This window comes from Nycticebus coucang, chromosome 12 (genome assembly GCF_027406575.1).
Source record: "Nycticebus coucang isolate mNycCou1 chromosome 12, mNycCou1.pri, whole genome shotgun sequence".
NCBI classification, from domain to species: Eukaryota; Metazoa; Chordata; class Mammalia; order Primates; family Lorisidae; genus Nycticebus; species Nycticebus coucang.
Genome location: NC_069791.1, coordinates 105,806,549 through 105,834,390, shown reverse-complemented (window position 1 = coordinate 105,834,390; position 27,842 = coordinate 105,806,549). Strand labels below are relative to the sequence as shown.

Here is a 27,842-nt window from a genome sequence, read left to right as displayed (position 1 = left end):
AAGATACTTTTACATGAAGGTTAAATTATTTCTGAATTAATCTTTTAGGCTGTGTATATGATGCCAACAGAGGGCGATGATTCATCTAAAAGTGTTCCGTTAGCATTACAAAGAGTGTTCTATGAACTACAGCACAGTGATAAGCCTGTAGGAACAAAAAAGCTAACAAAGTCATTTGGGTATGTATGAGCAATCCGCCTTTCCCCATTGTGTTTTCTTCTTTTTAAAGAATGAATGAGTGAAGAATAGAAGCATTAATAGAGCATACTGTAGGCATGTAATTTAGGGAGGTTTGGGCATGTCATTATGTCAGTATTTTTATTGCTGTATTTTGTGTCATGTTTTTTTGGAAATAGAGGCACAGTTTTAAACTTTTGCTTGAACTAATTCATTACTTGAAGTTTTTACTTTTCAACCAAAGAACTTCTGGTAAAAGTATATAACATATAACTTGTATATGTTATACCTTTTCCTGTAGCACTAACGATTATCAGAACAAGGTATAAAACAGAAATTGTGAGCATTTTGTTACTAAATTATAACCCCTGCTCCCCAAAAAGAAATAAGAGAATAAATGGCTGATTTTTCTGTTCAGTTTTTATATTTAAGTTGCTTTTAATTTACTCTTTTGAAATTTGAAAGTTTAAATATAGTTTGTTTTATGTTTTAAAAGGTGGGAAACTTTAGATAGCTTCATGCAACATGATGTTCAAGAGCTGTGTCGAGTGGTAAGTTTTAAGCAATACTTATATAGTTCTTACAGTGACTGTTTTGAAGCAGTGTCAGGAGTTGTTACTAAGTTACACTTCAAACCTAATTTAAAGAATGCCCATCCCATCTTTGTTTAGGACCAAATTTAGACTTGAAAGAAAAGGCAACATCTATCTAGTTTTTGAAGCTAGAAAAAATATTCGGATAATTATTTGAAGCTGTAAAGTGTTAGAGAAAGCTTGAATTTTAATAGTAGTAGGTAGTACGGTTTTAATTTGTTAAATTGGCATGTAAACAGGAGTTATTAATCAAAGAACCAACAGATTGGCTCAGTTCGCTCTCCTGTTGGTCCTTAGTCACAGTGGAGCAGTGACTTCTTTTATTTAGCTAGCAGCCAGCCCTGTCCTGTGCATAGAAGCTCACACACAGGGGGAGTCCTTTGTGTCTGTTCTGCCCCTAATCATTAGTTGCTAGCAAATTCTCATTCTTCCATTTGTGATAAAAGACACACACACACACACAAAGCATGAAAAGGCTGTTCGAGGTGATTGGCTGGGCAAGGTGTGTTTTCTTTTTTGCAGCACTAGCTGGATTGAATCCAGTTCATTAACTATCCATGGACAAACCAGTCAATCCTGTTGACAGGCTCAACCTCATTAATCTCTTGGTGTGGACCATTACGAGTTAAGTTTAGTGAACAGTTTACATGCTTTTCCACAGAGGTAAAATGAATATAAAAAAATGCTTCTAAAGGCACTACAGATTACTAATTTGTTCCAAAGGCTGTATAAAAGGTTAACCCCAACTGTTGCATGTAGATGCTTTGTAAAAATCCAACCAGGAAAGAAGATTTTATGTGTTTTTGATAGTTGCATGCCAAAGGTTATATTTTTAATAATAGTCTAGAACATCTTTGACCATTGATATTTCCTAGTCATGTATAAAATTACTGTGTATTACTTAATCATAAAAATTTTTATTAAAGCAAAAACATTCTCTTTCAGTTGCTTGATAATGTGGAAAATAAGATGAAAGGCACATGTGTAGAAGGCACCATTCCTAAATTATTCAGAGGCAAAATGGTGGTATGTGACGACCAAGTCTAAAGAATGATTTTCAAAGATTTAAAATGAATTTTTTTACTAGTACTTAAGCCACCTTCTTTTTTTTATTCGTAGTCTTACATCCAGTGTAAAGAAGTGGATTATCGGTCTGATAGAAGAGAGGATTATTATGATATCCAGCTAAGTATAAAAGGAAAGAAAAATAGTAAGTTTGTGTATACAGTGGCATGAACTTTTAGTAATCTCTATTTTGGCTTATTAACACAAGTGATATCTTTTTTTTTGTAGAGACAGAGTCTCACTTTATGGCCCTCGGTAGAATGCCGTGGCCTCACACAGCTCACAGCAACCTCCAACTCCTGGGCTTAGGCGATTCTCTTGCCTCAGCCTCCTGAGTAGCTGGGACTACAGGCGCCCACCACAACGCCCGGCTATTTTTTTGGTTGCAGTTTGGCCGCGGCCGGGTTTGAACCCGCCACCCTCGGTATATGGGGCTGGCGCCTTACCGACTGAGCCACAGGCGCCGCCCAACACAAGTGATATCTTTGAAATACAGCCAAGATACAGGGAATGGCGCAAATCTTAGGTGTATAGCTCACTGGGTGACCATAGGCTTTTATCTCCCACCCAGCTCTGGGGAACATTGGACTGTACCCTTCCCAATAACTGCCTTCCTGTCCTCCACGGAATCCATTTGTAGGGCTTCTTCTGACATCTAAGGTTAATTTTTAATGTTTTAAATCAGTGGTTCTCAACCTTTCTAATGCCGCAACCCTTTAATACATTCCTGTAGTTCATGACCCACAGGTTGAGAACCACTTTTTTAAATGTTTATTTAAATAGGATCACGAAGTAGGATATATTCCTTGTTTCTCTTTCTTTTTTTTTTTTTTTTTTTTTGTGGAGACAGAGTCTCACTTTATGGCCCCGGTAGAGTGCCGTGGCCTCACACAGCTCACAGCAACCTCCAACTCCTGGGCTTAAGCGATTCTCTTGCCTCAGCCTCCCGAGTAGTTGGGACTACAGGCGCCCGCCACAACGCCCGGCTATTTTTTTGGTTGCAGTTTGGCCGGGGCTGGGTTTGAACCCGCCACCCTCTGTATATGGGGCCGGCGCCTTACCGACTGAGCCACAGGTGCCGCCCTCTGTTTTTTTTTTTGAGACAGAGTCTTAGTATGTCACCCTCAGTAGAATGCTGTGGCGTCACAGCTCACAGCAACCTCAAACTCTTGGGCTCAACGATTCTTTTGTCTCAGCCTCCCAAGTAACTAGGACTACAGGCACTTGCCATAATGCCCAGCTATTTTTTTGTTGTAGTTGTCATTGTGGTTTGGCAGGCCTGGGCTGGGTTCGAACCCACCAGCCTCGGTGTATTTGGCTGGCGCTATAACCACTGTGCTACATACGCCAAACTGTATTCTTTCCCTTTGGTTTGGTTTTTTTGTTTGGGGTGGTTTTTTGTTTTTGGTATTTTTCTTTTTCTGAGACAGAGTCTCACTTTGTTGCCCAGGCTAGAATGCCATGACATCAGCTTAGCTCATAGCAATCTCAAACTCCTGGGTTTTAAGCAGTCCTCCTGCCTCGGCCTCCTGAGTAACTGGGACGACAAACGCCTACCACAATGCCTAATTTTGAGAAGGTATCTCGCTCTTCTGCTCAGGTTGTCTGGAACTCCTGAGCTCAAGCGACCCTCTTGCCTTCGCCTTCCAGAAGGCTAGGATTACAGGGGAGTCACTGTGCTCAAACCAGTTTCTGATTTTTTTTTTTGTTCAACACGGTATTTGGGACATATATCTGTGTGCAAGCAGCAGTAATTTGATAGTGTTCATTGCTTTAGATACTCCATTTTAATAATGTACCACAAAAGTTTTTAAACTTGATCTTGGGGTGGTTTTTACATTGAGGCTATTAGGCATGAGGCAGAGTGACCATTCTTGTGCTTGTTTGCGTTTATGGCAGGAGGGGTTGAGTTGCCACTGCATGGGCATGTGTGTATTCATCTTAATCTGTAAGGCCAGTGAGTTTCCCAAGGTGGTCTATGGGTTCACTCCTGTCCCCAGTATGTCACAGTTGCAGTCACTCTGCACACACCTCAAGTGTGTGTTATCACACTTTGATTTCAGTGGGAGAATGATGCGATCTTAGTTTGAGTTTGTATTTCCTTTTTTTTTTTTTGGTTGTGGTTTGGCCAGGGCTGGGTTTGAACCTACCACCCTTGGTACATGGGGCTGGCGCCCTACTCAATGAGCCATAGGCGCCACCCCTTTTTTTTTTTTTTTTTGAGACAGAGTCTTACTATGTCACTTTTGGTAGAGTGCCGTGGTGTAACAGCTCACAGCAACTTCAAACTCTTGGGCTTAAGAGATTCTCTTGCCTCATCCTCCCAAGGAGCTGGGACTACAGGTGCCTGCTACAACACCCAGCTATTTTTTGTTGCGGTTGTCATTGTTCCCCAGCTGGCCCAGGGTGGATTGGAACCCACTAGCCTCGGTGTATGTGGCTAGCGCCATAACCACTGTGCTACGGGTGCTGAGCTGTTTGTATTTTCTTGATGATTATTGAAGTTATTGCCTTTTCAAACACTTACTGACAATTGGGAGATCTTTTGAAAAATGCCTAAGTATTTTGTTAATTTTGTGTGGATTCCTCACAAAATTTTTAAAATTTTTTTTAGATACAGAATCTCATTTTATTGCCCTTGGTAGAGTGCTGTGGCATCACAGCTAGCAGCAACCTCTAACTCCTGGTCTTAGGTGATTCTCCTGCTTCAGCCTCCCGATTAGCTGGGACTACAGGCGCCTACCACAATGCCCAGCTATTTTTTTGTTGCAGTTTGGCGGAGACCAAGTAGGAACCCGCCACCCTCGGTATTTGGGGCCGGTGCCCTACTCATTGAGCCACAGGCGCCACCCAGTACTATTTTATTGATAGCAGGTGTAGTGGTTTCTATCTTACTGGGTGTTGGAGATCCTTAACCTTTATTTTCAGGCACAGATAAGTCACTTGGGAGTAGTTCCATTTTTTCCCCCCCAGACTTACTTAAAGCTTTGTTCTGTAGGAAAAAAAAACCAGATTTTGGTCTGTTTCCTTCCCTCAAACTTACGAGGTGGGTTTTTTTTTGTTGTTGTTTTTTATTTTTTGAGACAGAGTCTTAAGCTTTGGTCCCGGGTAGAGTGCTGTAGCATCACAGCTCACAGCAACCTCAAACTCTTGTGCTTAAGTGATTCTGTAGCCTCAGCCTCCCAAGTAGCTGGGCCTATGGGCACCCGCTATAACACCTGGCTATTTTTTGGTTGTGGTTGTCAATGTTGTTTAGCAGGCCCAGGCTGGGTTCAAACCCACCAGCCTTGGTGTATATGGCTGGTGCCCTAGCCGCTGAGCTATAGGCACCAAAGCCAACCTTTGTGAGTTTTGAGACAAATCTCCCAATATTAGGTTTTACTGTGGCAGGGGGGCAGGGGCACAGACTATTCCCAGCCCATTTTGAGCTCTGAGGATTTGTTCTCCCTAATCCTGATCCTCCAGGTGGTTCTTTCCTGGCCATGGCACAAGGAGAACCTAAATCCCCAGACCTCTCTTTCTGTGCAGCCTTTGGCTCTTTTTGTTGTTGTTGTCGTTGTCATCATTTGGCAGGCCTGAGCTGAGTTCGAACCTGCCAGTTATCGAACCCGCTGAGCCAGCCTTTGGCTCTTGGGTATGTGGCCTTAGAGTTTCTTGCTGCCCTGGGCTGCTCACACTGTCACTCTGTCATTTAGACTCAGACCCCTGGTGCTGTCTGGGTTTCCCTTCCCAGCACTGTGGCCTGGCAACTAAGCCATGAGCTGAGCCCGTCATGGGCTCTTAAATAATTGTTTCCCTTCTCCGGAGAGTCAGTGTCCTGTGCTGCCTATCGACCAGAGTATCACAGTTTTTTTTTTTTGTTGTTGTTGTTTTCTTTTACCTGCTGGCAGAGTGATCCAGCTGCTGTTTTCAGTTCTGATTGTGTTAATCCATATCAGCTGGAGCAGAAGTGGGTCTTCATGGACTCCAGCTGTGTGTTCTGTGTTAAGTTGCACAGACCTTCCCTCACTGTGTGCCTTGCTTTTTTGCTCTTTCAATGTTGCCATTCTTTTCTTTTTCTTTCTTTCTTTTTTTTTTTTTTTTTGAGAAAGAGTCTCACTATGTGGCCCTAGGTAGAGTACTGTGGCATCACAGCTCATAGCAACCTCAAACTCTTGGGCCCAAGCGATTCTCTTGCCTCAGCCTCCCAAGTGGCTGGGACTACAGGCGCCCACCACAAGGCCCGGCCATTTTTTTGTTGTTATTGTTGCAGTTGTTATTGTTATTTAGCAGGCCCAGGGTGGGCCACCTGCCTCGGGGTACGTGGCCGCTGCCCTACCCACTGAGCCACGGGCACCGTCAGTGTTGCCATTCTTAATGTTAGGGAAATGTAATGTGTTGCTTTTGTTTTTTATGTCCTAAGTTACTCTGTTACCTCTTAGTCTTTTTACGGTTTATCTGCAGTCCCCCTGGGACAGTCCATGTGTGGTAGGATGTCAGGACTGGCCCCCACCTGCCAGGTGTGGTCTCCTGCTGACCTGAGCTGTTTGTTGCAAACCTTTGTTCTCATCTGGTTGTCCATAGTGTGTGTTCTTTGTAATGGTTACTTTATACTAAGTGTTTAGTGAAAGTCCCAATTACACAAACCATAATTCTTTCTGTGTTAACATTTTAATACCCTTTAGAAACACTCGTGTCCTTTGGCTGATGAGTGGAGGTGGTAAGGGCACATGAGTTGTGGTTTTCAGTAGAGGGAACATTGCTGTCCACACCGCACTAACTCACATTGTCTTTTCTGGTATTCCTAAATGGACTGATTTCCGTAACTTATATCTGGGCTGGCTATATTTAAGTAGTTGTATCTGGGTTGAAGCTTTAGTGATCACTTTGGTTGACTTTTTCTTCTCTCTTTGAAGTATTCGAATCATTTGTGGATTATGTGGCTGTAGAACAACTGGATGGAGACAATAAATACGATGCTGGGGAGCATGGCTTGCAGGTAACTCTGCTGGTTTGTCCCAGGCTCCTACTGTAGCTTCTTTCTCTATTTTCAATTTTTTTTTTTTTTTGGCTTAACTGTTTACTAGAAATTTACTTTCTCTTTTCATGTTTTTCTGGTATCAAGAACATTCAAAGGATTTTATTTCTCACAGAGTTTAATGAGAACGAGGTGTTAGCAGAAGGTTGAAGCAATAGATTCATTATCTCAGATGTTTCAGGGTCTATCATGGTGTTTTAAGAAGTTTCTGAATTCATTTACTTTGTTCCTCACTATACTGGTATCAGGAGGGCTGGAGGTTTTTCTTTTTCTTTGTAAATGAAGCATAGTTTCCTGAGCATCATGACTTCTAGAATGAGTACATTCCGTGGGGTCATGGCCCCACAAGTACTCCAGGCAACTGGCCGAGCAGTGAGCATTGGGACCAGGCCGCCCATCCACAGGTGGGTGGAGGGACAGTGACTGTGGCCGCTGTCCATGCTGTCCTCTGGGATCTGCAGTGTCCTCCCTTATGTGGGGTCCATTTTGTAGCCATGTAACCTTGACTCAGTAGCTCAACTGATTTGTAATTTGCAATTTCAGATTGGCCTGTGTTTACCAAACCTGCCAATTTGTAATTCATGGGGCTAATGGACTCATTTTGCAGTGGGCCACGGATTTGCTATTCTGCTAGGTGAGACCATTCGGGGACTGAGTTATATATCAGAACCTCACTTTGCAAACATTAATCATAAGTTTGGTAACTGGGTATGATTAAGAAACATTTCACTCAACTCACAAGAATTGTTCTTCTGGATATTTTCGGGTTTGGGTAAGTAATACTATTTTAGAGTCAGACCCTCACTGGACATGGATTGACAGAAAACTTTATCTTCCCAGTTACGTTAAAAAACACGCTCCCCTCCCCCCCCACCCTTTTTTTGTAGCAACAAGAGTTTCACTTTATCACCCACAGAAGAGTGTTGTGGCATCACACAGCTCACAGCAACCTCCAACTCCCCTGGGCTTAGGCGATTCCCTTGCCTCAGCCTCCTGAATAGCTGGGACTACAGGTGCCTACCACAATACCCGGCTATTTTTTTTTTTGTTGCAGTTTGGCCAGGGCTGGGTTTGAACCTGCCACCCTCAGTATATGGGGCCGGCGCCCTGCCCACTGAGCCACAGGCATTGCCCAAACATGCCCTTTCTTAATGTGGAGCAGGTTCCTGTGGTTTATTTTCCTCATTCCTGAGATCCCTGTTATCCTAAACATGAGAATGTACACCAAAAACGTTGCCAAATATGTTTGCCGTGTCATAGCCCACAGTTCCTCCAGGTCTGGAGGGTTTACAGCCGGAAGGAAGGTCTGTAACGTGGAAGTACAGCTGTGCGTCAGGAGCAGGATGTGGGCCCCTGGCAGCCTTGTAGTGGCTTAGCTAGGCAACACCTTATTTTGGTGAGGGATGCAGAGCAGAGATGCAGGGAGAGGTCCTGGGCCTTTGTTAGAAGTTGAGGTGTTGGGATGTCCTGTAGCACAGATGCTGGCATTTGCTGGGGTACAGCTGTGTTGAGTGTTAAAAGGGCCTTGCTGAATTAGAACATTTCTGTCCTTTTAGAAGTGAGATTGAGCTATAAGGACTGAGTTTGTGCTCTGTGAAATAGGTTTTGATGTAAACAGGAAAGAGCTCAAGGGAATGAAGCTGTTCATTTGCAGTCTTCCCAGCCCATACATGTGTTCCTTTGCGCCTGTTCTGTTCAGGTGCTCGTCAACACACCTGATTCTACATAATTATAATCATAGTTGTCTACTTTTCCATTTCGTTTTTTTTCCCCATGGATCTCCACAATTCTCATAATGTTTAACTACCACATGATAGCAAACAGCTCTATCTTAATTTCTTCACCCCTCATCACCCCACCCCCCACCCCCCTTACGTATCGAGTTAGAACATAATCCCACATAAGAGAAATCTCTCACACATGCTGGTGCAGCATTATTTTAAGTTACGAAGAGACCTAATTACAGGCCTAAACAGAAGCTTTTAGTGATGGCCTAAGTAGAAACCTAAACTTGCTCTGCACTCCAGAAGTCCCCACACTTGCTCCAGCCTTGCTGAAACACTTTGGTTGCTTGTGTCAGTGAATAAATAGAGGTGAACTTAATTTGTGTTTCTTTTTCAATGTTCAGGAAGCAGAGAAAGGTGTGAAATTTCTAACATTGCCACCAGTGTTACATCTACAACTGATGAGATTTATGTATGACCCACAGACGGACCAAAATATCAAGATCAATGATAGGTAATCTATAGAAGTTAAGATTGCATCATCGTCCTGGCTTGCAACATTAATCCCAATGCTTTTGTTTCGTCTTTGTATTTTCAGTGTCCTGGACTCTGATTAGAATTCTCTTCTAACCCAGTGTTTCAGGAGCTGTAGTGTTGAAGGGATGATTTTACAGAAGAGATTGGAGAGGCTGCTACTTCTTTCTAGTGGATTTCTCCCTCTAGCCCAGCGGTTCTCTACCTGTGGGTCACGACCTCTTCGGGGGTCAAACGACCCTTTCACAGGTGTCGCCTAAATACGTCTTGCATATCAGATATTTACATTACGATTCATAGCTAGCAAAATTACAGTTACAAAGTAGCAATGAAAATAATTTTATGGTTGGGGGCCACCACAACATGAGGAACTGTATTAAAGGGTCACGGCATTAGGAAGGTTGAGAACCACTGCTCTAAAGCAATGTTTTTTAACCTTTTTTAGCTCATGGCACACTTGAACCTATAGTTAAACTTCCACAGCACACTTAAGTTATGTTGACCCCAAAAAAGTGTTAAAAAAGAATATACTGTGCTTTGAACTTCTTTCAAAAATAATTCGATGAATGATCTTGAAAATTTTTGGTATGCCTAAGATGCTCTTGCAGCACTCTAGTGTGCCATGCCGTACCAGTTGAAAATCACTATCCTGAAGGCTGTTGCCCCTGACCTCAACCTAACCATTTGCTGAGGGCAGCTGAGGCTCAGGGTGATAAGATTATTTCTGCTTCATAGATGTTGCATTTACCAGGATTCCTAATACATTTAATCTTAGCCACAAGGTAGCTATTACCTCAGAATACAGAATTTGATACTAGAACATTTGTTAAAATAAGATTCTTCAATATTGGGGCGGTGCCTGTGCCTCAATGAGTAGGGCATCGGCCCCCTATACTAAGGGTAGCGGGTTCGAACCTGGCCCCAGCCAAACTGCAACAAGGAAATAGTTGGATGTTGTGGCAGGCCTGTAGTCCCAGCTACTCGGGAGGCTGAGGCAAGAGAATTGCCTAAGCCCAAGAGCTGGAGGTTGCCTTGAGCTGGGATGTCACGGTACTCAACCAACAGTGACAAAGTGAGACTATCTCCAAACAAAAAAAAGATTCTTCAATATTTTGTAATCTCTCAGTTGGCGTTGACATCTAGAATTTACTGAAGTTTTCAAAAATAGTAAAGTAGGTGTATGTGTACCCCCATTATGTATGGTTTTTCCAGATTCAAGAGTGACAGGACATACTTCTCTGATTTAGAACACAGAATTATCTTATTCTGTTTAGATTGAGCACTGGTTTTGTACCAGGGTAGAAGTTGGTCAGTCAACCTTCAAGTTTGAGGGAGAGTGGGATCAAATCATATTACCCATTTTCATGCTGTACTGTGTAGTGTGCAAGAAGTGACTGTTCTAACTAGATCTCACAAGCTGACCTCCTGACAGTCCTACCCTGTAGGTGTACACTTGATTCTGTTTCTATCGGAATCATTTGCCAAAATTTTAAAAATAGTGAGATCTCACATACATGGTTAGATTTCTGGCACAGTTTTGGAAGTCAGATTTTGGAACCTGGAGCCCAAACTCCGGAAGGCTGCTATAGATATGAGCTGGGTAGAGGCTGCCCCAGGCCAGGCTATGCTCCATTCTGGGTTTGCCTTTGGACCTCTGGTCCCCTTTGCTTTGGCAGCCCTGGCGATGAAATTAGATCAAGAAGATCAAATTTTTGGCTTGGCACCTGTAGCTCAGCAGCTAGGAAACCGGCCACATACACGAGGGCTGGTGGGTTTGAACCCAGCCCAGGCCTGCCAAACAACAATGACAACTACAATAACTAAAAACTAACTGGGCGTTGTGGTGGGCACCTGTAGTCCCAGCTACTTGGGAGACTGAGACAAGAGAACTGCTTAAGCCCAAGAGTTGGAGGTTGCCGTGAGCTATGACTCCATAGCACTCTACCAAGGTACCAAGGGAGATAAAAGTAAGACTATCGGGCAGCGCCTGTGGCTCAGTGAGTAGGGCGCCGGCCCCATATGCCAAGGGTGGCGGGTTCAAACCCAGCCCTGGCCAAACTGCAACAAAAAAAAAGAAAAAAAAAAGGACCCAATTTTAAGAAGCCTATAATTTTTTTTGTTTGTTTTTAAGAGGCAGAGTCTCACTTTGTCGCTCTCGGTAGAGTGCTGTGATGTCACAGCTCACAGCAACCTCCAGCTCTTGAGCTTAGGCGATTCTCTTGGCTCAGCCTCTAGAGTACCTGGGACTCCAGGTGCCTGCCACACGCCCAGCTATTTTTTCTTGTTGCAGTTTGGCCGGGGCTGTGTTCGAACCCACCATCCTCAGTATATGGGGCCTGCGCCCTACTCACTGAGCCACAGTCGCCACCCAAGAAGCCTATAATTTAAAACCAAGTCAACTTCAGTATGTCGCTATAAGTCACAGGATGTGGACATCTTTTTCACTTAATCTTTTGGAGTTTGGTTTTTCCACACTTTACAAAGTGTAGTGTTATCCTTAGTGGTTTAATTCTTGGAACTTCAGGGTTGTTTCTTGATTGGAATTATCCACAGCCTAGTAATTCACATTGTATATTGTATAATATCCTTGTATTTAAGACTTTACTAGGGATCTCAATGCTTTATACCCATTTTCCTCATAAATCTAACTTCAATTTTTATGTTGACATGAAAAAATTAGTTCTGATAAGCAGTGGGCACGTGAAAAGTAGTTCACAGGTCTCTCAAGTCAGATTCATACTTTTCCTATTAACATTGAGCCAATAAATTAGATGACTTTATAATAAATAGACAGTTGTGATATTTTATGTGTAAATGAATTTCTTTTTAATAGGTTTGAATTTCCTGAACAGTTACCCCTTGATGAATTTTTGCAAAAAACAGATCCTAAGGACCCTGCAAATTACATTCTTCATGCAGTCCTGGTTCACAGTGGAGATAACCATGGTGGACATTATGTGGTTTATCTAAACCCCAAAGGGGATGGCAAAGTAAGTGTTGGGGTTCAGGTGGAACATGATGCTCATTAGGAGACGAACACTAAGGTCCTGTAGCATTTCTGCTTCCTACTTGATGAACTTGTTAGCTCAAGGTTCCTTCCTGGCCTCTAATTGATCTGTCTATTCTCTGGTTGCTAAGTGCTATTTTCCTGTCCATTTAACTGCTGGAATTTTATAGGTAAATAATAAACTAGTGATGGTACTTCTCTTTGTTAGTAATTAACACTTGTCTCCTATAGAGTCCATTATATCCCTGCGTATGAATACTAACAGGCATCATCATCCACAGAGCAGGCCTGCGCAGGGAGCCGTGTAGCCTGTGCCTTGTCCTGTGCCCGCCCTGCACAGTGTCCTCTTCCATGTAGCTTCATCATGTGACCATTATTACAATCCTGAGGAGAATAGAGCGCACGAGGGTCTTAGAATCCATGTCTAAGACCGGAGAGTAAGAATAACAGCAAAGTTGAGGCCATCCAGCCAGGGGAACTTGTTGGAGGGGTCCCCACGGCATAGCCCAGCAATGAAGAATACTTTTTTTTTTTTTTTCTTTGGTTGCAGTTTGGCCGGGGCTGGGTTTGAACCCATCACCCTCGGTATATGGGGCCGACGCCTTACCAACTGAGCCACAGGCGCCGCCCGAAGAATACTTTTTAACTATGGCATTTATAACCATTTTAAAATACCTTGACCAACGAGATTGGGTGATAACTATTATGTGTACATTATGTTGACTTTCAACAGTCAAGCCCTTATTTGCTTTAACAGAATTACAAGGGATAACATTCCCTATAATTTTATAACCACTGCATGAACTTTTATCTTTAAATTAGGAATGCTCAGTATGGCTTTCTTTTGTTTTTTGTTTTTTTTTGTAGAGACAGAGTTTCACTTTATGGCCCTCGGTAGAGTGCCGTGGCATCACACAGCTCACAGCAACCTCTGACTCCTGGGCTTAGGCGATTCTCCTGCCTCAGCCTCCCGAGTAGCTGGGACTACAGGCACCCGCCACAACGCCCGGCTATTTTTTGGTTGCAGTTTGGCTTGGGCTGGGTTTGAACCCGCCATCCTCGGTATACGGGGCTGGCGCCCTGCTCACTGAGCCACAGGCGCCGGCCCGGAATGGCTTTCTTTTTTTTTGGTTTTAGGCCGGGGCTAGGTTTGAACCCGCCACCTCCAGCATATGGGACCAACGCCCTACTCCTTGAGCCACAGGTGCCGCCCTGGCTTTCTTAATTCTATGAAGAGTTGGTAGTGTCATTGGATTGAATTTAAGTGGCCTACCTGGGTGTAGTGGTCGGCACATGTAGTCCCAGCTCCTCGGGAGGCTGAAGCAAGAGAATTGTTTGAGGGCGGCGCCTGTGGCTCAGTCAGTAAGGCGCCGGCCCCATATACCGAGGGTGGCGGGTTCAAACCCGGCCTCGGCCAAACTGCAACCAAAAAATAGCCGGGCGTTGTGGCGGGCGCCTGTAGTCCCAGCTACTCGGGAGGCTGAGGCAAGAGAATCGCTTAAGCCCAGGAGTTGGAGGTTGCTGTGAGCTGTGTGAGGCCATGGCACTGTACCGAGGGCCATAAAGTGAGACTCTGTCTCTACAAAAAAAAAAAAAAAAAGAGAGAATTATTTGAGCTCATTGTTGCTGTGAGCTATAGTAACACCACAGCACTCTAGCCAGGGTAACAGTACGGTTCTGTCTCAGAAAAAAAGTAATAATAATTTATGTGGACCGTGGACTGTTTGAGTAGATTACAGTGCATGCCATTGAGTGACAAGTAGTGGTTCACAGATAATATTGAAAGTGAAAGTACTAACATATTTTAGTACTTTTAGCATAAGAGGGATGCTTAAGGCCAGTGCCCAGTCTACTACCCCATCAGCCTATAGTGCTAGGTACTTGTCACAGTGCTTTATTTCTGTTGACATTCTGTTGCTTTCCTTCCAGTGGTGCAAATTTGACGATGACGTCGTATCGAGGTGTACTAAAGAAGAAGCAATTGAACATAATTATGGGGGTCATGATGATGACCTTTCTGTCCGACACTGCACAAATGCTTATATGTTAGTGTACATCAGGGAATCAAAACTGAGTGAGTAGAGCAGTTTTTGTTCTGTCCTTTACTTTGAACTTTTATAGCTGTACCAGGAATCCCTAGCAGCCTTGCCTAACCAGACACAGTCTGTGCTTACTCTGCCTCATTATGAGGCAGCTTGCATTGGGCTTGTGCACTCCTGTGTAAACTTGTTTAATAATAATACTTTAGGGTGGTGCCTGTGGCTCAGTGAGTAGGGCGTGCCAGCCCCATACCCTGAGGGTGGTGGATTTGAAAGTGGCCCCGGGCCAAACTGCAATAAAAAATAGCTAGGCATTGTGGCGGGCCCCTGTAGCCGGCTACTTGGGAGGGTGAGACAAGAGAATCGCTTGAGCCCAAGAGTTTGAGGTTGCTGTGAGCTGTGACGTCACAGCACTTTACCAAGGGCGACAAAGTGGAAAAAATAATAACAACAATACTTTCACTTTAATAGATTTTTATATTAATGATGACCTAGAATTGGGACCTTCTGAGGAAGGAAAAGCAGGTCTGCACAGCCGTGAAAAGAGATGTGTTTGTCCTGCAGGTGAAGTTTTACAAGCTGTCACCGACCATGATATTCCTCAGCAGCTGGTGGAGCGTCTACAAGAAGAGAAAAGGATCGAGGCCCAGAAACGGAAGGAGCGACAGGAGGCCCACCTCTACATGCAAGTGCAGGTCAGCCCCACCCCAGCCTGCATGGCAGCATGTGGCAGGAGCTTGCTCGCAGTCCCCAGGAGATGGTCGACAGAGCGGGGCTGTTATGCCCCTAGCTCCTCTGGGCAGCTCCTCAAGCATTTTCAACATCTGGCCTCCTGGGTCAGCTGGTGGTATTTCCTGAGTGACTGCTTGGGCCAGTTCAGGAGTAAGGATTTCGGTGTTAGTGTTTCAGTGAAAATCTCAGAAGGGATTGGAGCGTGGGAGGAGGTTGCCACACAGCTGGATATAGCCAATGCTGAGTGAGGCATTGAGAGATTGCATTGAAACATAGACTACTTGTCTATTAAAAACACCTGAGTTAGGTTTTGGTCATGTTAATTGAAAGCTCTTATCCATTGATCTGAAGGAAAAAAAATTTTTTTTTTTTTTTTTTTTAAATTGAGATAGTCTCACTATGTAACTGTGGCGTCATTGTTCACAGCAACCTCAAACTCTTGGGCACAAGCCATTGTCTTGTCTCAGCCTTCCAAGTAGCTGGCTACAGGAGCCCACCACAACACCTGGCTGTTTTTTGTTGTTGCTTGTTTAGCAGGCCTGGGCTGGGTTCAGACCCACCAGCCACGGTGCATGTTGCTGGCACCCTAACCACTGAACTACAGTCCCCAGCCAAGGAATTTCTTCTAAATAAAAGAGTAGGGCCAAGCATGGTGGCTCATGCCCATAATCCTAGCACTCTGGGAGGCAGATGTTTTGTTTTGTTTTTATTATTGTTGCAGTTTGGCCGGGGCCAGGTTTGAACCGGCCACCCTGGGTATATGGGGCTGGCACCCTACTCCTTGAGCCACAGGTGCCACCCAGAGAGGCAGATGGATTGCCTGAGCTCAGGAGATGGAGACCAGCCTAAGCAAGAGTAAGACCCTGTCTCTACTAAAATAGGAAAACTAGCCAGTGTTGTGGCAGCTGCCTCTAGTCCCAGCTACTGGGGAGGCTGAGGAAAGAGGATTGCTCAAGCCGAAGAGTTTGAGGTTGCTGTGAGCTATGAAGCTACGTTACTCTGCGCAGCGTGGCAGAGTAAGACTTGGTCTCAAACCAAAAAACGAGTAGTATTTAGCATTTTATTGTTAAACTTGTTCAGTTTGGACTTGCATTGTTTTTTGTCAATTAACTCTGTGTTCTCAAATGTGTATTTAGATAGTTGCTGAAGACCAGTTTTGTGGCCACCAAGGAAACGACATGTACGATGAAGAGAAAGTGAAATACACTGTGTTCAAAGTATTAAAGAACTCATCGCTTGCCGAGTTTGTTCAGAACCTCTCCCAGACCATGGTGCGTGCCCGTCCTTCTGGTGACTTTTGTTACTCTGACTTCCAGGTTCCACCTTCCTTCTTTGTAGAAAACACTACCTACCTTTGGGGAAAGGGACTGTGTCCAGTCCCTGCCTAAAAGTGAGATAAATGACCTGAGCACATTTCCTGAGAATCACTAAATACTGCATTCTTGACTCTGGTTACAGGGGAATCCACAGGGTTCCAGAAATATGTTAATGCCCTTTTGTCCCAGTCTTCCCGTAGAATTTGCAAAGGAGGAATTTGCCTGTGAATATTAATATCCTCCCCCTCTTTGGAGGTGGTTAGAATGGGCACTTGAGTCCTAGAGTACAGCTGATCCTGAGTGGTGGGTCAGAGTTTGTCTAATTCCACAGGAAGAGTTGTTATTATCTTTTTTTACATAAAATCACAAAATCAGGCTGGATACAGTGCCTTATGCCTGTAGTCCCATCATTTGGGAGGCTGAGGCAGAAGGATGTTTTGGCCAGAAGGCTAAGACCAGCCTGGGCAACATAGCAAGAACCTGTCTCTACACAAAATACAATCATTGGGCACGCCAGGGCATGCGTAGAGCCACTCAGGAGGCTGAGGCAGCAGATTGCTGGCACCCAGGAGTTTACAGTTGTAGCAAACTATGATGATGCCACTGCACTCCCTATAGCCTGGGATATAGTGGGAGACCTATAAAACAAAAGGACAAATAAACAAAAGGACAGTCACTAAGTTTTTGGTATAGGACTGAAATATGGGCTTGTTTTTGTATTACTTTTAATATTTTTTCAGGGATATCCACAAGATCAAATTCGATTATGGCCCATGCAAGCAAGGAGTAATGGAACCAAGAGACCAGCAATGTTAGATAATGAAGCGGATGGCAATAAAACAGTAAATATCGTTGATGACAGCATGTCTCATTTGGGCCTGTGTGGGGGCTTTGTCTTTTGCAGTTAGCACAGTGGTTCTCAACCTTCCCAATGCTGCGGCCTTTTAATATAGTTCCTGTGGGTCGTGACCCACATGTTGAGAACCGCTGAGTTAACACATCTTATTTCCTTTTGGGTCCAGTTAAATAGAATGGATATTTTCTTCAATATCTGAGTGTAATTTTTTGATCTGTCCCCTAAGCCATTAGAACCTTCTAAAATCAGCATCTCTTTTGGAAATAGATGATTGAACTCAGTGATAATGAAAACCCTTGGACAATATTCCTGGAAACAGTTGATCCCGAGCTGGCTGCTAGTGGAGCAACATTACCCAAGTTTGATAAAGATCGTAAGTGCCCACGAGACACTTGACTGCACTTTGAGCAGTAGAGCTGGATTCCAGGGTCGTTGCTTCGGACACATGGGGCTAAGCATTGCAGAGAGATCCAGTGCTCAATTCCACAAGCGCTCGCTAAGTCCTTCCCATGTCCAGGGTTTTTTGAGGAAGTCAAATAATGCTGCCTGGGCTGTGAGAAGGGAGACAGCATCAGCAGCAGTGTGGGGCTGCCCAGTTCTGTCTTTAGTGGTATCCCCTAGGTTGTATTAATCACTTTGATCAGATCATGTAGTGCAGGGTCACAAGATTTTAAAAGCCAGATAGTAGATACCTGGGCTTTTCTGGCCATAGGGACCTGCTGATGTGGTGGTGAAGTTGCCATAGAGTGAATGGCCATCTTCCTGCCATTAAAGTCGATGTACAAAGTAGGTGGCTTGGAATTTGCTGGGCCTTGATATAAAATGCCACCTTTTCATTACTGTAAGTGATCACTTATAGCAGTAGCAAACCTATGCCATTAACATATCTTTTCCTGGTACTACCCAGCTAGTCAGTAGCTAGGTCTCTATAAACTAGGATCTCTAAATTCAGTGCACTTAATAATTACCTCTGCTGCCTCAAGTATAGTGGTTCCCATGAGTTTCATATTGGAAATGATCTCTACAGTAGTCAAAACATCAGCCTCTTGAGAAACCTCATCAGACACAGTAACTGTTAGGGACCATAAGCTGTCATTTCAGTTGTTACTGGGCAGCTAGTAAGCTTACTACTAATTTTTTTCTTCAACATTGTACTGAGTGTTACAATCCTAACAGAACTTGTTTACTAATCTTACAGATGATGTAATGTTATTTTTGAAGATGTATGATCCCAAAACACGGAGCTTGAATTACTGTGGGCATATCTACACACCAATATCCTGTAAAATACGTAAGTCCTTACAGTACTTGCCTTCTGAGTAGATTTTTGCTCCTTCTTTCATAGCTACGTGTTTAACAACTTTTCTCTATCCTAGGTGACTTGCTCCCGGTTATGTGTGACAGAGCAGGATTTAGTCAAGATACTAGCCTTATCCTCTATGAGGTCTGCATAGTTCATTCTTTCACAATCAGGGTATTGTCAGTAGTTGGTGGAGGGTTTTTACTGTTTGCTTTCCTTTTCCCAAATTTGTTGTGTGAAGTCTACACCTGGCAGCTAACTTGGGGCTTCAGGTAATCTTGAGTCAAGGATCATATTTTTAGATCTATGATTTTTAAAAGAACATCTTATTTAGGACTAGTAATTATTACATATTTATGGATTTATTTAGTTTTTCCCATTACCATTTAACTAAAAATGTAGGTGGACAGAATTGTGTGTAGAAAAAATACTTACAGCACGCAGAAGAATATATGGCCATGTTACACATTAAACTGTGCTGTGTAACCATTTCATATCTTTTACTGTAGGAAGTTAAACCGAATTTAACAGAGCGAATTCAGGACTATGACGTGTCTCTTGATAAAGCCCTGGATGAACTAATGGATGGGGACATTATTGTGTTTCAAAAGTATGTACTTTTTTAAAGGATCTTTGTAGTAATCTCAGTATTTTTCTTATAAGTTGTTCTAAGAAACATATCTAGACCCTGTGCCATGTTGTGTTGACCCGAGTATCTCAGAGTGTTGGCATTAGCTGTCTTCTCTAGGTTTTGGAATTAGGGATGGTGAACATTCTTATCATGTAAGGCTCTCTTACATCCTAAAAAAGGTCAGTAAGTGAACATGATAACTATTAGGGTGGAAAGAGTCTTTGTGGAATAACAATTGTTTTTCTTCTAAAATATATGAAATGGAAATTTTTTGGAATGCACTGTTAAATGAATTACTTTGATAATTTATTTAAATTTACTTGTAAGCCAGCAGCTCTGTGGTCTTACATCTCATGTAAAGTAGTAATTCCTCCAGGTCAGCGCCTGGGCTCTGCTGCCCTCAGTTCTGAGCCTGCTTGTCTGTACAGGCAGCTCCGTCTCAGGTGTGTTCTGGCCCTGTAGGAACGCTGAGCTGTCAGGCAGCTGGCACTGTGTGTGGTGCGGAGCGCTTCTCCTGTACATAGTTGACTGTTGTTGTGCCTGCCCAGAAGGGAGGCCCGAGTTCAGATTGTGAGAGAACCTCTTGGTGTCACTGTTGCATAAAAGATGTTGTTTTTGCTGCATGGACATTGATGCAGTCTGCCAACCTTTTCCTCCAGGGATGACCCTGAAAATGATAACAGTGAATTACCCACTGCAAAAGAATACTTCAGAGACCTCTACCATCGTGTGGATGTCATTTTCTGTGATAAAACAATACCTAATGACCCTGGATTTGTGGTGACATTATCAAATAGAATGAATTATTTTCAGGTATTAAATGTTTGTTTTTGAAATGCTTGCTAGAAAACCTGTGTGATGGATTTGGTATAGGAGGGCCATGGAGGAGGTGGACTGAGGCTGATAACTGTCTTTTTTATTTTATTTATTTATTTATTTATTTTTGTAGAGACAGAGTCTCACTTTATGGCCCTCGGTAGAGTGCCGCGGCCTCACACAGCTCACAGCAACCTCCAACTCCTGGGCTTCAACGATTCTCTTGCCTCAGCCTCCCAAGTAGCTGGGACTACAGGCGCCCGCCACAACGCCCGGCTATTTTTTTGTTGCAGTTTGGCCGGGGCTGGGTTTGAACCCGTCACCCTCGGTATATGGGGCCGGCGCCCTACTGACTGAGCCAGAGGCGCCGCCCTGAGGCTGATACTGTCATGGGAGATGGGATAATCACTGTCAGAAAATAAGAAAATGATCTTCCATGGTGCTATACCAAGGAAGATAGTTTATTCCTGTTAAATAATAAATTTCTAGGGAATTTGAGTAATTACATGTGAAGTTCATGAGCACATTTCTATTCTTGCTCTAAAATGTGAACTCCCTGTCTCCTGGTTCATCTCTGCCTGGTAGGTTGCAAAGACAGTTGCACAGAGGCTCAACACGGATCCAATGCTGCTCCAGTTCTTCAAGTCTCAAGGGTAAGTTGCACTGACAGACCCATGGCGTTAGGTCGTTACCACGTGCTTTCCCATGGTCCATCAAAACATCTTGGAACTAATGTTAACGAGTAGCCACTTCACCCACGCCATTTCTTGCTTAGCTTCAGATTTAGAGTTGTCACCATTCATGTCTTGACCACATTACTCTGAGTTGTCAGTGTCATCTAAAGCCAGACTTACTCTAGAAACATCATCAGTGCGTCTCCCATATGTCCAGCGGGGCTGGTCCCTGCCAGGTTTGTGTGTGCCGTGCCACTGTCACAGAGAGCTTTCAAGTGTGACAGCCAGGGGAACTTAGGGCTTGGAAAACAGGGATGTAAGGCTCAACCCTATGCCAGGTCCAAATTTCGTGTTTAGGTGTAAGGCCAGTTTGATTTTATGCTTACTCATGGGTATTTGTTGTAGGCAAATAAACAAGTCACTTATTTATATGCTGTTTTCTTGTGTAGTTATAGGGATGGCCCAGGTAATCCACTTAGACATAATTATGAAGGGACTTTAAGAGATCTTCTACAGTTCTTCAAGCCTAGACAACCTAAGAAACTTTACTATCAGCAGGTATGAGTCCAAATTAATGTAACTGTGGGTGCTAAAGAGAAGGCTTGGGTTTATGAGGAAATATATCTAAAGTGAATCTCATCTTTTCTTAATAGCTTAAGATGAAAATCACAGACTTTGAGAACAGACGGAGTTTTAAATGTATATGGTTAAACAGCCAATTTAGGGAAGAGGTAAGTTTTGTTTAAAATAATCATGAGTATTGCTTAGTAAGTTCTAGTATATCCTCAGATCTTACACTAAAATTACAGAAGAAAAGCACATTTTAAATGACAGTAGGTATTAGATGTCCCTTGGCCCTCAGTCTTCCCCCTTCCTGCCTGGTAAAACTTTCTGAGGCCTTTTAGGGTGAATGGCAGTGTTCAGCTAACAGAACCCTCCGGTAATCCTTTTCTTTTTTTTTTTTTTTTTTTTTTGGCCAGGGCTGGGTTTGAACCCGCCACCTCTGGCATATGGGACCGGCGCCCTACTCCTTGAGCCACAGGCGCCGCCCCAGTAATCCTTTTCTTACTGGTTGGGAAGTGTTGATGCTTTTAGGCATTGCTCCTTAGCCCAGGGGCAGTATCCTGCTCAAACTGTAAGACTGGGTGCGAATGGGCCTGGCAGGCCTCTGATTAGAGCCCACGCTGACTCTGCACACACTGCCAGTGCAGGCTGCTTGGTGTCACCTGCTTGTTCCAGACGGAAGATGCGCACATGCATACCTTCAGGTGGTTCTTCTAGAAAGTCTGTGCCCACTTTGATGCCAAGTCATTCAAACCAGTGTTGAAGATTTGAGACATAATTGGCCTCTCCTGTGTAGAGTTGGTCAGGCTGCAGCCCGTGGAGTGTGTAGGTCTGTTATCTGGACTAGCTTGGCTTTCTCTCTGCACTAAGAAACGGGGAGGCTCTGAGAAGGCCCTTCAGGGGATCATGGCCTCAGAAGCTGTTCTACATGTGGCAAGATTTGCACATGCAGTGTTTGTAGAACTCAGTCTTTGCATCCTGACTTTCCAGTACTGGGTTGTTTCTAGGTTGCCATTGGTTAGCCTGCCCTGAATGAACTTGCAGCTAGGAGACCAGCAGGTGGGGACATACATGTAGACATGGTGGGCCAGTCGGAGATAGTTGAGAATAACTGCTGCAGCTTTTTCTACTTCCAGTTTTTATTGCAGGCCTTTGTTTTTTTTTTTTTTTAAAGTACTTATTTCATCTTTCTATTACTTAGGAAATAACACTATATCCAGACAAGCACGGATGTGTCCGGGACCTGTTAGAAGAATGTAAAAAAGCCGTAGAGCTCGGGGAGAAAGCATCAGGGAAACTTAGGCAAGTATTTCTGGAGTGCAAAGGTGGGAATGCATTCCTGCACCCCTACACTGCTGTCGCACTAAGGAAATGAGCACCGCTGGGTCCCCACTGGGTCCCTGTATGTCTTGGCCACACCTGGAGAGAAGCTGGTCTTTTGGAGATGCACTTTACAGTGAAGCCATTCTCCTTTCCCCTTATCTCCTAATAATAATTAGCTGTGGAAAAAAGGTGAGATTCAGGCAGAAAAGCCACTCAGAGGAAGAATATGAATCAAGTTACAGCCGAAGCTGGAAGAAGTATCCCTTGATTGCATGTGGGAAATTGGGTCATTGGATCTGGTCAGCCAGTTTGCAGGCCTAGAAAGGAGCAGGAGCCCCTGATTTATGTTGAGTGTTTATTTCAAGAGCTTGATCCTCTTGTTACCACTGCCTTTGAGTTAGCTTGGAGAACAAACAGTCTGTAGGGCTATATCGTTTCCAGTACATTTTCTCTGTAATTTTAATAAAACAACGAGACCCCGATGTGTTATCTAAAGAGTAAGTGAGGAAAACAGCTGGTCCTGTTTGTTTACCTTGAATTGCTTTTGGGAAAGGCTCCTGCCTGGGGGACTGGCCTCACTTGATCCCTGGGCCCTGTGTGTCTGCTTGCACTGAGTCCATCTGAACCCTTTGATCTCATGCTCAAGAGTGCACCACCTGGCCTGCATTCTGTCTGCTCCCCACAGGTATCTGCTGACACTTCAAACTCTTAAAAACTCTTAAAAATAAAAGAACGAGCACATATCTTGGTAGCATTATTTGTCTTCTAGAAGACAATTCATTTGTTATTACCATTTTATTTTTACATGAATATATGTACTTCACTTGCTTGCCCTTTTTCTTCGTTCAGGCTGCTAGAAATTGTAAGCTACAAAATTATTGGTGTGCATCAAGAAGATGAACTATTAGAATGTTTATCTCCTGCAACGAGTAGAACGTTTCGAATAGAGGTAATTGTCCCCTCGTTGGCAGAGAACTTGTGAGCCCCTTGAGGTGAGACTGGGCCTGTCTGCTGCCTTCCTGAATCTGGAAGCAAGTTCTGTGAGCAGTTTAGTTTGTGTTTATATACTGATAGTTGAGGTGTTTTCTGAGGATAATTTTTTTCTTCCATACTTTAAGGAATGTTTTATGATAAAGTGTATACAACATAAAATTTACCATTTTAATCATTTTTAACTGTACTGTTCTGGGGCATCAAGTACGTTCACACTGCTGTGCAGCTGTCTTTTCTGCTTCAAAACTTTTCCATCTTCCCAAACTGGAACAGTCCACCTTTCCTCTGTCCCCGGTAACCACCATTCTACTTTGATTTCAAATACGACAACTCTTGGGGTGCCTCATGAGTGTAATCTTGTAATGTTTGTCTATAGAAATTAATCTTTAGGGGCCAAGCACAGTGGCTCACACCTGTAATCCCAGCCCTCTGGGATGCTGAGGCAGTTGGATCCCTCGATCTCCCAGGAATTCAAGACCAGCCTGAACAAGAACAGGACCCCATGTCCACTAAAAAAAAAAATACATACGTGTCTGTGTGTGTATGTGTTTATATGTATATAAACTAGCTGAGTGTCGGGGCGGTTGCCTGTAGTCCCAGCTACTCAGGAGGCAGACGCAAGAGGGTTGCTTAAGCCCAAGAGTTTGAGGTTACTGTGAGCTGTGATATCATGGCACTGTACTCAGGGCAACAGAGTGAGACTCTGTCTCAGAAAAAAAAAAGAAAGAAAGAAATTTTATCTTTAGTATGGGCCACGAAGCAAATCTAGGCACAGCCTGTGGATCGTTTGACATTGCTACGGTAACTGGAATTATTTGGTTTCTTCATACTCAGTTTTCTTTTGGAAAAACTTAGACGTCTTTTTGATGCTGAACTCATTATTCTAGGTAGATCCAGGTTTGGCACTTAAATAGTCTAACCTTGTTGTTGAACTGCTATGCCAGAATTTAAATGTAGCCATTTTGTCTGCATTAACTCTGCTCACCTTTGTGTGTGACTGTGTCCCAGGAAGTACCTTTGGACCAGGTGGACATAGACAAGGAAAATGAGATGCTCATCACAGTGGCTCATTTCCACAAGGAGGTGTTCGGAACGTTTGGAATCCCATTTTTACTGAGGATACACCAGGTATGGTGCTCACAGTAGGTTGAGGAACTTCAGTCAAAACATAAGCTTTTGAACAACTGTTGTTATTAAAACCAGGGCTGCCATCTGGGTTGCTGGTCCTTGGTTTTGGCAGCACCGGGATGGTGGGACTGAGCTGCCTGAGCACAGATATTCTTTGCTGTTCCAGGGTGAGCATTTCAGAGAAGTGATGAAGCGGATTCAGAGTCTGCTGGATATCCAAGAGAAGGAGTTTGAAAAGGTGTGCGCTGGGGCTCGGTGGGCAGCATGCTCAGGTCTTCACTGGGAAAGAGGCCTAGCTATTTGTGCTAGAGATGTGAATTTTGGAGATACCCAGAAATAATGGAGGAGTTTTAATTTTTTTTTTTTTTTTGTAGTTTAAATTTGCAATTGTAATGATGGGCCGACACCAGTACATAAATGAAGACGAGTATGAAGTAAATTTGAAAGACTTTGAGCCACAGCCTGGTAAGAGCCCTCGCAGTTATCCTTAACTGTGAGTCCAGGAAGCAGGTGGTACATGGCCAGGAGGTGGGCAGTCCCAGGTTCAGTGCCAGCTCTTCTCTGCACACCCGGGTGACTTGGGGAAACTGGAGCAGTAGCAGCCTGTAACTTGTGAATTCTTAGAGGGTTAATTAAAGCTTTGGGCATGTATTCAGTGGTGGCAAAATACTTAGGGCTGAAGTGGTGGTGCCCCAGAGGTGCAGGTCCCACCTCCTCAAAGCCTCTGCGATGTCTGGTCAGGCTGCGGTCGTCCTTGGCTCCAGGTGAGCACCTGACTCAGAAGGCCCTGGCCTGCCTGTGAACTCACACCTCAAGACTCTCAGGACTCTCACTGTGGTTCTGAATGTCCATGTTGGCCGCTGCTGACCCAGGGGTTCAAGGGTTGCTTTCTGGTCTCAGTTGCTTTTCTTTGTCCCCACCAGGTAACATGTCTCATCCTCGGCCTTGGCTAGGGCTCGACCACTTCAACAAAGCCCCAAAGAGGAGTCGCTACACTTACCTTGAAAAGGCAATTAAGATCCATAACTGACTTCCTTACCCTGTGTGTCCGAGGCGGGACAGTGCGTGCGTGTGTGCCCCTTTTAACAGCGGAGAACTTTGGCACACGTGCATTCTCTCCGAAGTCTTCAGCAAGAGGATTTGCTGCTGATGTTAATTTTATTTTGTTGAGGCTGTGCAGTTTGGCTTCTCTGTATCTATTGACTGCCCTTTTGAGCAAAATGAAGGTGTTTTTATAAAGCTTGGATGCCAATGAGCGTTATTTTATGGTAACCACATGCAAGGCAGCTGTCAGCGTAACGGGGGAGAAGAGGTTAGCAGGACGCAGGTCCCTGGCCAGGGGCTCTCAGCTGTTTCTGGTTGGCACGAGTGGCCTGGCTGCCTTCCGGGGTCCTGCGCACCAGCCCTGCAGCTAGAAAGTCTGTGTTCAGGCTCATCTGACCTATTTCCTTCAGTTATACTTTCATGACCTTTTGTGCATCTGTAAAGGCAAAACAGAGAAACTCACAACCTAATAAATAGCGCTCTTCCCGTCATTGTGTTCGTTGTCAGCCCTGCCTCAGTTCTTCTCTCAGGCTGCTTGGGGTCTCCCTTCAGCCACTGCTGTCCTGCAGCCTGGTCCCGACAGATGTTTTGGGGTCTTTTTATTAAGTTGAAAACATTGTTAAATACAATTAAGGTTTACTATGCTGCCTCTGGGCACACTTGATCTCAACCGTTCATATAAGCAGGTGAAAGAATTATAAATAGAATTTCGTTAAAATGAAACAGAACAAACGAGAGCCTTTGGCAAGAGGGCATGCTCACTAGTGGTTAGTAAGCTGATGACTTTGTAAAAAAGTTAAAAAGGAAACATGAAATTGTATATTTAATGAATGAACATGTACAAATTTGCCACTTGGAGGAGGTTCCCTTATATTGGGTGAGTCTGCAAGTGAATCTCACTGATGTTGATATTCATTGTGTGTAGTTTTCTTTCAGTCCCAGCCTCGTTTCCTTTCATTTTGGAGCTAATGCCAGCTGCGTGTCTAGTTTTGAGTGCAGTAAATAGAATCAGCAAGTCACACTTACTTTTCATCCTTTTTCGGTATTTTTTTTTTTTTTTTTTTGGTTGTTTCTGTAGCAGCACTGTACACCAACTCTTCCTGTATATTGCCTTTTTGCTGGAAAATGTTGTATGTTGAATAAAATTTTCTATAAAAATTATAATTCAGTGAGTGACGTGGAAGTTGAGGAAGATTTTTACTCTCCCTGGAAATAGGGTTGGGAAACCTTTTCATTTATAATAAGCTTTTACTGAGATGTACTTCCCTGTAATTTCAGTTTTTTGGGGTAGTTGGGTTTTTGTTTTTTATTTTCTTTTCCTTTTTTATTTTACCCCCCTACCCCCTTCCCTCTAGTTACATTTGAAGTAAAAGGTTTTCCAGGAGGGAACCCTGTACAAATGGGATGACTGGAAATACTATCGAATGTGTTGTAAGGCATAGTCCTGGAAGACACGCACAGTCAGGTGGACGTGACCCTTACGTGGCTCACCTTGGTGGCCTTGTCCCATACTGAGCTCTGGGCCAGTCTGTACCTTGGACTCCCTTTCTCAATTTCCACTGTAACGTGTGTGCCTTCCACACAGTGTGACAGAAGACAGTAGCGGGGGCCCTGGGCAGCCTGGCCCACCCGCGCCATCTTCCTGCAAAAGGAGCAGTTCTGGGCAGGGCAACAAGAGCCATTGACTGTGTGTTTGTCTTTGAACGAACATTAAGGTGTTGATTTGTTTTTTATTTTTGGCTGGGGGCTGTTTATAGTCTTAGGTAACTGAAAGTTACTGCTCCCCTTGAGATATTAAACGACTTTTCTTTTCCAAAGAACTTGTTGTAGTGTGTCCATCGTGTGCTGCATTTACCTTTCCATTCATTCCCAGTAGGGTGTCAAGAGGAGTTGGATTCCCTGAGTTGGTTGTGGGGAGACAGGAGTGGGACTTTCGCATTGCAGGAAGAAAACTGCCTTTCGGTCCCTCTGTTTAACCCACTGAGATGGCGGTGTCCTGTATCCTCCCCCTCTACCGTCTGGCCATACCACCTGCTAGCAGCAATTGGAGTCCTCACTGCAGTGTGTCCCTTAGAGCCAGTGTGTGAGCGCAGGGCCTTTTAGTCCCAGTGGCCCTCCCTGCAGGTCACACGAGCAGGTGCTGTAACGGTCTCGTCTGAGAATTAGAAGAGCAGATGAATGCACAGAGTTTAGCATGCTCGTGTTGAACAGCAGGGTCCTAGGTGTCCTGTCCCCCCCACCCCCACCCCCGGACCCTATAGGGTCATCTTGGGGACCACCAGCACATCCAGCTAGAAGAGAGGCAGGTG

At 44.0% G+C, this 27,842-nt stretch overlaps 1 protein-coding gene across 3 annotated transcripts in view; it reads left to right on the top strand.

Annotated features, from left to right (window-relative positions):
- The window catches only part of USP7 (ubiquitin specific peptidase 7), a 73,988-nt gene extending 47,291 nt beyond the window's left edge, over positions 1-26,697 (top strand). For all 3 annotated transcript variants that reach the window (XM_053557336.1, XM_053557338.1, XM_053557337.1), the window contains 25 exons: positions 49-179; positions 674-728; positions 1,716-1,796; positions 1,890-1,980; positions 6,731-6,813; positions 8,981-9,090; positions 11,944-12,100; positions 14,047-14,191; positions 14,721-14,851; positions 16,025-16,159; positions 16,945-17,046; positions 17,328-17,433; positions 18,259-18,351; positions 18,437-18,504; positions 18,870-18,970; positions 19,651-19,804; positions 20,393-20,460; positions 20,931-21,039; positions 21,135-21,212; positions 22,247-22,347; positions 23,218-23,317; positions 24,370-24,489; positions 24,656-24,727; positions 24,864-24,954; positions 25,413-26,697. In XM_053557336.1, coding sequence (XP_053413311.1) covers positions 49-179; positions 674-728; positions 1,716-1,796; positions 1,890-1,980; positions 6,731-6,813; positions 8,981-9,090; positions 11,944-12,100; positions 14,047-14,191; positions 14,721-14,851; positions 16,025-16,159; positions 16,945-17,046; positions 17,328-17,433; positions 18,259-18,351; positions 18,437-18,504; positions 18,870-18,970; positions 19,651-19,804; positions 20,393-20,460; positions 20,931-21,039; positions 21,135-21,212; positions 22,247-22,347; positions 23,218-23,317; positions 24,370-24,489; positions 24,656-24,727; positions 24,864-24,954; positions 25,413-25,519 — 2,589 coding nt within the window. In that variant the 3' untranslated portion in view covers positions 25,520-26,697. The remainder of the gene's footprint in view (positions 1-48; positions 180-673; positions 729-1,715; positions 1,797-1,889; positions 1,981-6,730; positions 6,814-8,980; positions 9,091-11,943; positions 12,101-14,046; positions 14,192-14,720; positions 14,852-16,024; positions 16,160-16,944; positions 17,047-17,327; positions 17,434-18,258; positions 18,352-18,436; positions 18,505-18,869; positions 18,971-19,650; positions 19,805-20,392; positions 20,461-20,930; positions 21,040-21,134; positions 21,213-22,246; positions 22,348-23,217; positions 23,318-24,369; positions 24,490-24,655; positions 24,728-24,863; positions 24,955-25,412) is intronic.
- Positions 26,698-27,842: the final 1,145 nt, after the last annotated feature.